Source organism: Vidua chalybeata, chromosome Z (assembly GCF_026979565.1).
Source record: "Vidua chalybeata isolate OUT-0048 chromosome Z, bVidCha1 merged haplotype, whole genome shotgun sequence".
NCBI lineage: Eukaryota > Metazoa > Chordata > Aves > Passeriformes > Viduidae > Vidua > Vidua chalybeata.
In genome coordinates, this window is record NC_071570.1 from 24,603,254 (window position 1) to 24,616,435 (window position 13,182).

The 13,182-nt window shown below is 40.2% G+C and overlaps 1 protein-coding gene across 3 annotated transcripts in view; it reads left to right on the top strand.

Moving 5' to 3' along the window:
* Positions 1-7,665, top strand: part of LOC128802433 (zinc-regulated GTPase metalloprotein activator 1A-like) — a 29,735-nt gene extending 22,070 nt beyond the window's left edge. The window contains exons 12-15 of one of the 3 annotated variants that reach the window (XM_053968782.1): positions 692-760; positions 862-927; positions 6,350-6,479; positions 7,153-7,665. In XM_053968782.1, coding sequence (XP_053824757.1) covers positions 692-760; positions 862-927; positions 6,350-6,479; positions 7,153-7,226 — 339 coding nt within the window. In that variant the 3' untranslated portion in view covers positions 7,227-7,665. Of the gene's footprint in view, positions 1-691; positions 761-861; positions 928-6,333; positions 6,480-7,152 lie in introns of those variants that run through there. The other 2 variants (XM_053968785.1, XM_053968783.1) reach the window with 2 other exon arrangements.
* Positions 7,666-13,182: the final 5,517 nt, after the last annotated feature.

Genomic DNA, 13,182 nt, shown 5'->3' on the forward strand with positions numbered 1-13,182 from the left:
CTTTATTTTTTTTCCCTTAACTTGGACTAGTCATTAGAAGGTAGTCATTTGAAAGCATTACAGGAAGTAATTCTCTCTCTGTTCTTCCATACCATTGAGCAGTTATAGTGATAAAAATAAGACGCATTATTTAGTCTTTAAATAAATTGTTAATTTTAAACTACATGTTTCTTTTTTTTTTTTTTTTTTGATAATTGATCCTGAGCAGTTAGCTGGTGGTTGCTTTGGCACAAAACTTAACTTCAGACATCTTGATTTTCTGAATCTATTCCTACATAGTCTGTTTATAAACAGCTTTTCTTATGAGGCAAGTACAGGTTGCCTTTTATGAAAACTATGTTGATTATTTTTTGTCTGATAGAATTGTCAAGATTGGAAGCCAAAAAAATAGCATTGTTAACCATATTTGAAAGCTTGATCATAATAGTCTCTACAGCAAAGAATTACATGGTAGCAGCTTAATGGCATTAAACTGTTCAAAGCATTGTGTATGCCCTATAAGTGTACACCAAACAGAAACAAAAAATAGAGCTTAATTTAACAAATTAGAGCAGAACAGAAATAGAGATTTTTTTTTTTTTTTGTAATTTGATGTTGTCATATACTTGCCTTTTTATGAGGCCAAGTTATAAAGAACTGTTTTTGAAGTTACTGTTATGGGATGGTAATAATTGTATCTTGCTGTTTGCAGGCTATAATTACAGTAACATTTGACGTTCCAGGAAATATAAAAGAAGAAAACTTAAATCTCTTTATTCAGGTAAGTAATACATCACTGTCAACTCAAAAAATCATTGTAGCTTTTTATGGAAACTCATCCCATGCCACTTTGTTTATTGAAACAACTTTTTCTTTTCATAGAATCTTCTATGGGAGAAGAATGTGAAAGATAAGACTGGATGCACCATGGATGTCATAAGACTGAAGGTTAGTCAGAAATTATCAGCTTCTTTGTTTAGTACTTTTTGTCTTTACACCTAAAAAACTGCATTATGCTGTCAACACAGTGGCAGTACAGTGAAAGACCTATCAGAGGTGCTGCTGATCACTGTAGCAGAGCAGATGAAATGGAGAGTAGCAAGTTGTCGTTCCATGAATGACTCAGAAAGAGATAGCTGGCAGAGGAGCAAACATTGATTGTACTTATTTTGAATGGGGAGGGCAGATGTACAGTCCCCAAACATCAGTGGCAGGTTAAAAATCAAGCCATAGTTAAATCACTTTTAATTTTCTACCTCCATTGCTTTGAAAGATACCATCCATCTCACATATCTAGGGTTAGGATACTGTAGATTGGATCCTACAGATTGCTAGGTGTACTTAAAATTGTTGCCATAATATGCAGAAATTCAATTTGGCGTAACATAGGAATGCAATAATAGTTGTGGTCTACAATTAACAGCTTTATACAGTATTGTCAGGCTGTAGTTTTAAAGATGCAGCTCATAAGAATTCATCTTCGTGGGCACTTCATATGTTTTTCAGTTGCTTGGTTTTGAAAGGAGTAGAGGTGACAGTTCAGGATCTGCTTTCACTTACATTATACCAAGCAGCCAAGTAAATAATGAGAATCCAGTCATTTGTCAGGCTGTAAGAAATATAAGAAAGTAAAGCTCTGGTTTGTTTCCTGAGAACACTTGACCATCATAAATAGCAATATAATTATTCTATTTTATTGGAAGGAAAGTTGTTTTGCTTTCTCAGCAACAAAATTAGAATATCCTGGTCTTCTTGTTCCTGACAAATAGAAGAGACTAGCCACTGATGTATCTGAAGCTGCCTGAAAAGCAGTAATGCCATGCACAAGCACATTTCTGGTGTATTGAGCATTGTAATCAAATTAATCCTTTATGAGATGTGAAGCCTGTAATAATACATGTGACATCCCTCAGTCACAGAAAAGTAGATCAAAGCAAATGAACTCCAGGCAACTAATTACATAACAGGTTCCAGAGTTTGTTGCTTTTATATTTATATTTTATCTGCAGTCATAACCTTTTTGGCAGTAATAGTAATAGAATTCCAACTAATAGGTCAAATGGAGACCTATTTTATGAAATATTTTAACTGTTTCTTTCTTTAGGGAAGTGTCCTGGTTTAGGGCAAATTCTGGGAGGAACTTCCAGGAAGTATAAGACATGTTTTACAGAATGTGTTCCACTAAAATATTTTAGAACATTGTGCTATGAAGTGATGAAAACTGTTTTAATAGAGCTTTTGATATGTGGGTTAATGGACTCACGCTGACTGTGATCCCTTCTAAGTCTGTTGCTTTTGTTTTACTTCACAAATGTTTATTCTTTCTCCAGTATTCAGAGATTTTGTTTCAGAAAAGTAAATATACTGAGCATAAGAGCTTATTTGGACTAACCTGAAATCAAACATTTTTGTTAATTTTACATCATTTTGTTGGTAGGCAGGCTTTCATGGACTCCCATGTCAAACACCATGTATTCAAAAAGGCATAGTAGATCACAGAATCACAGAATAATGAGGTTGGAAGAGACCTCTAACATCATCAAGTCCAACCTATGCCCTAACACCTCAACCAGACTATAGCACAAAGTGCCATGTCCAGTCTTTTTTTAAACACATCCAGAGATGGTGATTCTACCACCTCCCTGGGAAGACAATTCTAGTACTTTATTATTCTTTCGGTGAAAATTTTCTTCTTAATATCCAACCTGTACCTTCCCTGATGTAGCTTGAGACTGTGTCCTCTTGTTCTGTCAGCTGCTGCCCGATGGAAGAGACCGACCCCCACCTGTCTACAACCTCCCTTCAGGAAGTTGTAGAGAGCAATAAGGTCACCTCTAAGTCTCCTCTTCTCCAGGCTCCTTCAAATGTTGCTCACAGGGCTTGTGTTCCAAGCCTCTCACCAGCCTCGTTGCCTCCTCTGGATGCCCTCAAGCATCTCAACATCCTTCTTGAACTGAGGGGCCCAGAACTGGACACAGTACTCACGATGCAGTCTCACCAGCACCGAGTACAAGGGCAGAATGACCTCCCTGCTCCTGCTGGTCACACAATTCTTAATGCAGGCCAGGATGCCATTGGCTTTCTCGGCCACCAAGGCACATTTCTGGCTCATATTCAACCGGCTGTCGACCAGCACCCCCAGGTCCCTTTCTGCCTGAACACTGTCCAGCCACACTGTCCCCAGCTTGTAACGTTGTAGGGGATTTTTGTGGCCAAAATGTAGAACTCAGCACTTAAACTTATTAAGCTTCATGCTGTTGGACTCTGCCCATCCATCCAACCAATCTAAGTCTCTCTGCAGAGCCCTCCTTCCTTGCAATAGATCAACACAAACTCCCAGCTTAGTGTTGTCTGCAAATTTACTAATGAAGGTCTCAATGCCCTCATCCATGTCCTCTATAAAAATATTAAATAGAACTGGTCCCAGCACAGAGCCCTGAGGAGCACCACTGGTGACTGGCCCCAGCTGGATGCAGCACCGTTCACTACCACCCTCTGGGCCCGGCCATCCAGCCAGTTCTGAACCCAGCAAAGAGTGCTCCTGTCCAGGCCGTGGGCTGCCAGCTTTTCCAGGAGTGTGCTGTGGGAGACACTGTCAAAGGCCTTGCTGAAGTCCAAATAGACAATATCCACAGCCTTTCCTGCATCCACCAGGCAGGTCACCTGGTCATAAAAGGAGACCAGGTTGGTCAGACATGATCTACCCTTCATAAACCCATGCTGACTGGGTCTGATATCTTGGCCAACCTGTAAGTGCTGTGTGATAGCACTCAGTATGAGCTGTTCCATTATCTTACCTGGTACTGAGGTCAGGCTAACTGGCCTGTAATTACCAGGATCCTCCTTCCTACCTTTTTTGTAAATGGGTGTCACATTGGCCAGCTTCCAATCATCTGGAACCTCACCAGCGAGCCACGACTCCTGATAAATGATGGAGAGCGGCTTCACAAGCTTGTCTGCCAGCTCCCTCATCACTCTAGGGTGGATCCCATCTGGTCCCATTGATTTATAAATATCCAAGTGTCCCAGCATTTCTCTGACTGCTTCCTCCTGGATAACAGGAGGACCATTCTGCTCCCTGGCATCACCTACCGACCCCTGAGGACAGTTGTCTTGAGGACATGCTGTCTTACCACTAAAGACTGAGGCCAAGAAGGCATTAAGCATTTCCGCCTTTTCCTCATCTTTAGTTACTAGGTTACCTGCCTCATCCAATAAGGAACAGAGGTCGGTTATACCCTTCCTTTTACTATTAATATATTTGAAAAAACTTTTTTTATTATTTTTAACAGAAGTTGTCAAGTTAAGTTCAAACTGAGCTTTGGCCTCCCTAATTTCTTTTTCTACATGCCCTGGCAGCTCCCTTAAATACTTCCTGAGAAATCAATCCCTCCTTAAAAAGCTGATTCATCTTTTTTTTTATTTCTAAGTTCCTTCAAAACCTTGTTGCTCATTCAGACTGGATGTTTGCCACGTTGACTCATCTTTTGGCACACAGGGACAGTCTGTTCTTGTGCCCTCAAGATCTCTGCTTTGAAGCACACCCATCTCTCCTGGACTCCTTTGTTTTCAAGGGCTGTTTCCCAAGGAACTCTCTGAATAAGTCTCTTAAATAGGCCAAAGTCTGCCCTCCGGAAGTCCAACGTAGAGATCTTATTGATATTCCTCCTTATTTCTCCAATTATCGAGAATTCTATAATTTCATGATCACTGTGCCCCAAGCAGCCTCCAACCTCCACATCACCCACCAGTCCGTCTCTATTTGTGAACAACAGGTCCAACATAGTCGCTCCCCTGGTGGGCTGGCCCACCAATTGTGGCAAAATCCTCCACACACTCTAAAAACTTTCTAGACCACTGTTTTCCTGCTGTATTAAGTTCCCAGCAGATGCCTGGTAGGTTGAAGTCACCTATAAGAACAAGGGCTGATGATCCTGAAACATTGTTCAATGGCTTATAGAATAAGTTGTCCACCTCTTCATCCTGGTTGGGTGGACGATAGCCGACTCCCAGTAGGATGTCAGCCTTGTTGGCCTTCTCCTTAATTCTTACCCACAGGGACTCAACTTCATCGTCATTAGTTTCAATACCTATGACATCCAAAACCCCCCTAATATAAAGGGCCACCCCACCACCTCTTCTCCCTTTCCTGTCTCTTCTGAAGAGCTTGTAGCCATCCAGTGCAGTGCTCCAACTATGTGACTCATCCCACCATGTTTCTGTGATGGCAACTACATCATAGTTCTGCTGTTGCACCATGGCCTCCAGCTCTCCCTGTTTGTTGCCCATGCTGCATGCATTGGTATACATGCACCTCAGCTGGGCTACTGAGTTCTCCTCTAACACAGTCTTACCATCCTTGGGCCTGCTTCCAGACAGCCCAGATGTATCCCCTTCCCCCTTCAGACATAGTTTAAAGCCCTCTCAATAAGGTCTGCCAGGTCATGAGCTAAAAACCTCCTGCCCTTAACAGAGGGCATCCCATCTGATTCCAGTAGAGCAGGTGCTGTAAGGGTTGCCCCATGATCAAAGAATCCGAAATTTTGCCGATGACACCAACCCTTAAGCCACTTGTTAATGATGTGGGTTCTCCTATTTCTTTCATTATTTTTTTCTGCCACCAAAGGGACTGAGCAGAACACTACCTGTGCACCTGACCTGTCAACCACTTGACCCAGTGCCCTGAACTCCCTTTCAATCGCCTTGACACTCCTCTTTTCAATCTCATCACTGCCAGCCTAGAGTACCAGCAGTATCAGCAGTATCCAATAATCAGAGGACTGAATCAGCCTAGGAAGTCTCTCAGTGATATTTAGTACCTGGGCCCCAGGGAGGCAGCAGACTTCCCTGTGGGATGGGTCAGGTCTACATACGGGGCCCTCCGTCCCCCTCAGAAGGGAATCACCCACCATGATTACCCTTCTTTTCTTCTTGATGTTAGAGGTGGCAATCCATGTTTTAGATAAGTCATAATTGGGCAGCTCACTGGGCAAGTGATTTTCTTCTAAACCATCTGGCTGGCTCTCTAGATCCAGGGCCTCATACCTATTCTGAAGTGGCACCTGGCTAGGGGTGACATTTAGATGATGACATTTAATTTTTGCATGGGCAGGCTATGTACTGACCAATGAGAAGCAGAAGGCAAAGTATGGTAAAGTGTAATTCTTAGCCTTTAACAAAATAAGGAGATCTGAAAATGGATATGAGTAGATGTATTGATTGATAATATATGTTTATATTGACTAACAAGTGCATAGGTGCCAGAAGTACTATTCCCTGCTTGAACTAGATTGAAAGTTTTGTTTCCCCTCTTACATATTTTATTTTTAAAGTTTTGTTTATATACCCTAACAGTTATTTTTCTGATAAGGGACTGGTATCTATTCAAGGCAAATCTCATCAAGTGATAGTCCAAGGTGTCCATGAACTCTATGACCTAGAAGAGACTTCAGTTGCCTGGAAAGAAGATGAAAAGAGAACAAACAGGCTGGTCCTAATTGGTAAGATGAAATTACACATCTCCTCATTTGAGTTTAAGAAGATGTTTTTTTTCACAGACAGTCTCACAGACTTGGCCAGTGAAAAGCAATCAGGCTACACTGGCCAGAATTATTGCAGTGAGTATGTTCAGCATAACACTCTATCAAAGGCTTCTCCATCAAAACCTCCTGAAGTTCAAAATTGCAGCTGAGAGGAGTCTACACTATCCCTATTAGTGCCACCAAAATCAAACCAAATCAAATCAATAAAATACTAAGCTTTCATAAATTATGTTGGCATATTTAATGTTATTTCTAAAATCTGTAGTTATAAATTGAGTGATGGGAATAGTTTGAATGTTTGATCAAATATTTAGTAACTGCAAGGAAGGTTATTATAACTTTAAAATGTTTTAAAATCAGTTTTGTTTCTGAAAAGCTTGCAGTCCCGAGGTTCTATGTTTCTACTTTCTATTTATTTGCTTGCTGTGCCAAGTGTTTTATTACTAGAAATAACCTACTTTTTTCCCTTTCACTTATTTGTTGCAGCTTGAAATCTGTTGTTGTCTTAATTTCAATACTGCTATTCTCACTGATTGATATAAACACTTCCTTAGGTTAGAAGAAGCTACTTGTATGTGGTTTTTTGTAATGCACTGTAAAATACAGTTAGATGTTTTATTTCTCTTTACAGGCAGGAACTTGGATAAGGAGATCATCAAAGAAGTATTCATAGCCACTGTGAGAGAAGAACGAGGAAACAGTTGACACAAAACTATAAAAAAGATTAAATGTCTGTTTTAATCCTGTAAGGATTTTATGACAGAAAAGACTGAATGGCATGGACTATAGTAGTTTCTATATCCTCTTGCAGTTTATGCAACAGTTGAACCCTGAAGTCTTCCTAAGAATTCCAGCTGACCTACTGCTTTAAGATTAGCTTTTATGGTCTATAATCAAACATCAAAAATTCTCCTATTTTGGATTTGGCTGAAGCTGTGTCAGCAACATCATGTAACTGTGTGGAAATGGAGATAGGCAAAAGGCTATTCTACATGAAGCATTACTTTAGGGGTATGGGAAACATGTTTGAAGCCTAGTGCTTTCTCTTGCTAACACTCTTCCACTGGGAATGAAGCAATAGTGATTATTGCCACAGTACAAAATGTTTAGTGTTTATTATTAAACTGTATTCCATCTCTTTCCACTTGCTTTGTAATTTTTGATTGTGTGCACCCATCCCAGGACTGTTGTACCTGTAAACTTACTGTATAATGAAACTAAAAATACACAGGTAGCAGAGGTACAAGATCACATGGAGTAAATGCTGCCTACACAAAAGCTGTGAATGCAGTGTTTGGTCACACAGTCACCAGTTTGAAAGAGGTAGCTGAACTCTTTGATCTTCCAGGCCATCACCCTGCCAGTTCCGGATTTGGGGAACTGGGGACTGCACAATTCCGCCATGTTCAGGCTGCTCTGCGTGATTTGTTATTTGTTATTTGTTATTTGACACTACTTTAAAAACCTAGTTTGAAGCTTTTATCTCTCTACTCATTACAATTTAAGAGTTGAACTTCTTGCCCTGTACATTCTCCAGTACTCTTTGTTCACTTCTTAGCTTTGGAGGGGTATTTTGAATACTGCCATGTGAAAACAAAAGGAGTCAATGCAAGAAGATAATGTAGAATTAAAAATGTTTGCAAACAAAATTCTGGGACATGCAGTTCTGAAGGATGGACTTTTAGCTATAGTGCTTGCTGTGGTTGCTTGGTGATGTGTCGGGTAAGCAGAAACTTGTTTTCACTACTAGGAGGTGACACGACTTGTGAGACAAGTAGGTGATGCTACTTGTCTCACACGTAACATTAAAAAGAAAAGAAAGAGGGCCGTTCCCTCAGTCTCTCCTTCAGCCTGTATCAGCAGTCTTAATTTTTTTCACTATGCTTCTACTGGAATATATGAGTTTGGAATTTGTTTTCAAAAGAGCTGAGGATTAAGACATTAATCTTTTACTGCCCGGAGTTGGTGTCTCAATTGATTAAAATATTTAAGTCATGTATCTTAGCTAAGATAGAATTACTCTCCCAGTAGATACATCAGCAGGCATGACTTCATTCCTCACATTAGAAGTAGTTTTAGATAGGTTGAAGTAGTTTTCAGGACTTAATTTTTTCTCTAAAGCAAGGTCTAAAGAGAGAACAATCTGCTTACACAATGTTGCTTTCTGTTTACCAGATCTTGGTGGCATTTGAGTGAACTGGTGTAGCTGAGTGATACTCTTTCCCTTAGCACTTAGAACTCTTCATTTTTAAAACTAGTATATATTCTCACACTGTTTTGAACTGCATAAATGACACACAGTCCTGCATGAAAATTTGTCAAATGATTACCATCACTGTTATTCACTGAGTAATAAGATCAATACATTTAAATTTGTGGATAATACATTTATAATTTTTGGTGCTTTTGCTTCCATTTGTCACAGGAAAAGCGATCAAAAACCTCTTATCTTATAAATGCCTCATGTAATGGAGGAACTCTATATTCTCTTTGAAGTGATTAATCTCTAAGTGTTACTAACTTTCAATTTGAAAAAAAGTTCAGAGATCTAATAAGAGGAGCTTCAACCACGAGTCATAAGGGAAAAAGCCATGGATGGCTTACACTGAGTCATTTTTGGATGCTTATTTTTTAATATTTGTTCACCCACCACACAATCCAGACCACGCTCTAAAATTTCCATGATCTCTGTCAATATGCTGGGAATTTTTGTTGCTGTAGAGGATATCTCTGCAGCTGGAAGAGAGGCTCTGCACTCTGTATACTCATGTTGGTACCATTTACCCTTTCTTGCTAGGAATTTACCTGCATTGCTTGCAAAGCTAATGTCAGAGAAGCACTAGTCAGTATGCACATCTTTGCTCATCTTCTCTAAACTGCCTGCATATTTCAAGTTATCCTCTAGGGTGGAGGGCAAGCAGCTCAGCAGGGGTGGAGTTTGTATTCCTCTTGCTGACTGTCTGGATACCCCGGTGCTTTGTTCTCTATTCTGTTCATGCATAATAACACTGGAAACATGCCAAGCAGCTCATCTTTACCCTCATCTCCCAAGAAGACCACTGGTTACATTTCTTGGATATTTATTTAACCAACATTTTCTGGTCTTACATGCCCAACTTGGGGTGCTAAGTCTTGTCTTTGCATCCTGCCAGAACCAGAGAAGGAGGAAAGATAAAGACAGCTCTGTAAAAGCTGTGAAATTACTGTAATATTTGTGTTACTGGGAGCTTTGTCAAGAATGGCCTTCTCCGAGGAACTGGAATTGGGTTGAAATGAGGTTGTGGAGGAGGGTGGAAGGGGCAGGCAGACACCACTCAGCCCTATCTTGGGGTTGTGGTGTGGATGGTGGGGCAGCCAAGGGATGGTCAGGTTGGGGTGAGGAGGGATCTGGTGAAGACAAGCATTAGCGGTTCTTCCTGTGCAGGTTCCAACAGAGGCACAGCTACACCTTCTCTGAAGAAATGATGGCCATCTAGACGTGGGCTCACTTCCCAGCCAGTTAGCTCCCACTAATGGTGCTTCAGTCCCTACACCAGGAGACACAAAGCTCTAGGAAGGAAGTGATCTTGTCAACAAACCCCACACATTTTGTTCTTTAGCAGAGGCTGAGGAATTCCTGTCCTAGAGGCAAATTGCAATGATTTGATCACTCCTGTGCCTTCATAAATAGCGAACAGCTACAGAGATAGACTTCACAAAGCAGCATTTTTCCCCACAGAATTCTACTTTCCACGTTTCCAGGAGCTCCATTAAACTTGAAACTAACAAAAAATATATCTTTGCACTCTTGTGCCATTTATTTATGTCATCTGTTAGGTTTAATCTTCAGGAATTACCTGGGAAGATGAATGGGTGATCATGGTTTAATTTATTATGCCCTTTAAAATTTAGGCAGTTCTGAATTTGGTAGTATTTTACTAGATTCTTACTTTTTAATCCTTATGTATAGCCTCCCACCTGCTGGAGCATGGAACATCTTGTCCATGTTCCATTCCAACTCCTGCCTGTAGGCAGGATGTGACCAGAGGGGACAGGATAGATAGGGTTGGGGTCCCAGCCACCTGCTGTCCTTGTGAGCCACCCTGTTTCCCTACTGCCATCATTAGCCCAGCTGCCCTGCAGAGCTCACAGCAACAGCATCTGCCTCTCCTTGTGGGGCATTTCCTCTGCTGCCAGGAATATTGGTCCAAACAGTGTCCATTGTTTGTTATTCCTCCCTCAGTCCACACGAGCTTTTTTTGTGCTTGCAACCATGCTTTGCTCATCCTGCACTGCTCTACAGCTTCACATTGCATTCAAATTTGTCATATAAATTGCATGTACATTATATACACTACATACAGGTCCAGGTCTGCATGGTTTTAACTGATTGTAGGTGAACTGTTTATAGCAGTGGGATTCCAGTGCTAGGCCTGTGCTGCATTTCTTATCACCCCTTATGCCTGTACTCCTCTACAACACAGCGTTGTTTCCACTTCTCAAGGCCACTGATACTGTATCAGTCATGTTTCTCTATCCTGTATCCTTACATTAAAGCCATAAACATATCATCCTACACAGAATGGCAGCTTGTTACTACTAGCTGTAAAAAATGTGATTCTAACATCTAAGGATAAAAAAGTTAAACAAATTAGCAATTTACACCTGTCTAGTTAGAGAAACTGCTGTCACAAACAAATTGAAGAAGTCAGAGTTTCAGGCAGATCAGGAAAATATTGGCCAGACCAGGTGTGACAAACCTCAGCCCTGAGGTGCTGCACGCTCAGTGCAAAGCCTGTGGCCTGTTACTGGCAGTGGCAGTGGCATCCTGCAGGATGACAAGGCTATATTCCCATCCCAATGCCCTACACACAGTCCTTTGCTCTTCCAGCTGTGTACATGCAGGCAAAGGGAACAAAGGAGAAATCCAAGTGTGGCTGTGGCCAGCAGCTTCACAGAGACACCTGCATCAGGACTCCAGTCCACCTTGGCCTCAGTCCTGCACACACCAACGTCCACAGAAATTTTCAGAAAAGAATACAGCTGTAAAAGATCAAGCATCAAGCAATCTAGGATATGTATTACCCATCAAGAAATAAGTAAAACACTTGCATTTACTTTAAAATATTGGTCTAAAGTGTGGTTTCATTGTAGTGCTTCCAGTTTTTGAGCAGAATGGACTTACTGATCTTGCTGTCCTCACTCAGCTAGTCTGAAATACCTCCTAATTTCACATTGCTTTCTTAATAGGATTCAGATCTGTTGCATCTCCTTCAGCTTAATAATTTCAATTGACAAGCACAACTAATTTGTTATTTAGTTTCTTTATTGCTTTCTCTGTACTGTTCTTTAAATGTTCAAGCTTCTTTTTAATCTGAATGAGCAGCTAATAATAATAATCTTATACTGTTAAAATTTGTATTTTCAAAATAATTTCACTTAAATGCAAACAGTACAGGCTACATTTCTCTGCCTTGACCAGTGCAGAATTTTGTTTTAATTCACAAGACGCTGGTCAGAATCACAGTACTGAATCTCATAGTGAAAGTTTATTAAAAACCCCTACATATATAGTACAATTTACTGCTAGCAATATATAACAATGTAATGCCATTCTAATGTTACAACAAGATGAAAGGGCCTGGTTGTTGTAAACTGATATGGCTGCTATCAATGTACTGGAGGCTACCTGATCAAAGGCTTGACATTCCTGTGACATTTAAGCTGTACTTTCCAGAAGGTTTTAAGCATAACCATAGAATCACAGAATCATAAAATAGTTTTGTTCGGATGGGATCTTTAAAGGTCATCTAGTCCAACTCCTACACTGAGCAGGGACATCTTCAACTAGATCAGTTTGCTTATAAATCACAGCCTGAATAAACAAAACTTTTTCAATCACAGTGTTTTTATTTGCTTCTTTGTAAATGTTCTGCTACTTGTTTCTGAAAACATGCCTGTGGGATCAGCATATGCCTTAGTGGAATTGGAGGAAGGTGAGTAAAAATGAAAACTGACACAGTTGCTGGAGTTCTGGTTTGCAAACTGGAATATCAGAACGTTATATCTCAGAGGACAACTTAACAACAAAGTTAAGACTGTAAAGCAGCATATTACTTGAATTGAAATAAATACTTTACTATCCAATAAGTAAGCAAATTTTATTCAGTGAAGAACTCTGCTGTTGTTTCCAGGGGAAACCGAATTTGTTGCAAAAGAGCATTTATCCCAGCTGCTCCATTTCTTTGTTTTTTCCCGTCTAGGAGCAGATCTACTCACTGGTAGGAAAAGTCACATTAAACAAGTATTTAGTGTCATCTAGCGGTAACATTTGTTTCAGCAACTTTGTCAGCTGTTAACAATGCAGATGTAGTCTTCTAGGAAATTATATCTGATTTTGGTCTTATGCTTTTTTCTAGTTAATAAAGGAGAGAGATTGTGGAAAATAAAAATCTGTATCCCTTTAGACTGATGGTTCACTCTAAAATCAGAGTGAGATTTTTTTTCCTCCTGCAAATTCTTTCCTCTTTCTTCTAAAAGTAAGGTAATACTGACTTAATGATTTTGATGGAGGACTTTTTTAACACAGTTGCAAGACTGAATTATGATATCAAAAGTGCCTGAGAAGGTAAGTTTTAGCTTTCCTGCCCCACTACCATAGAAAGAGGGATAACTTTAATCA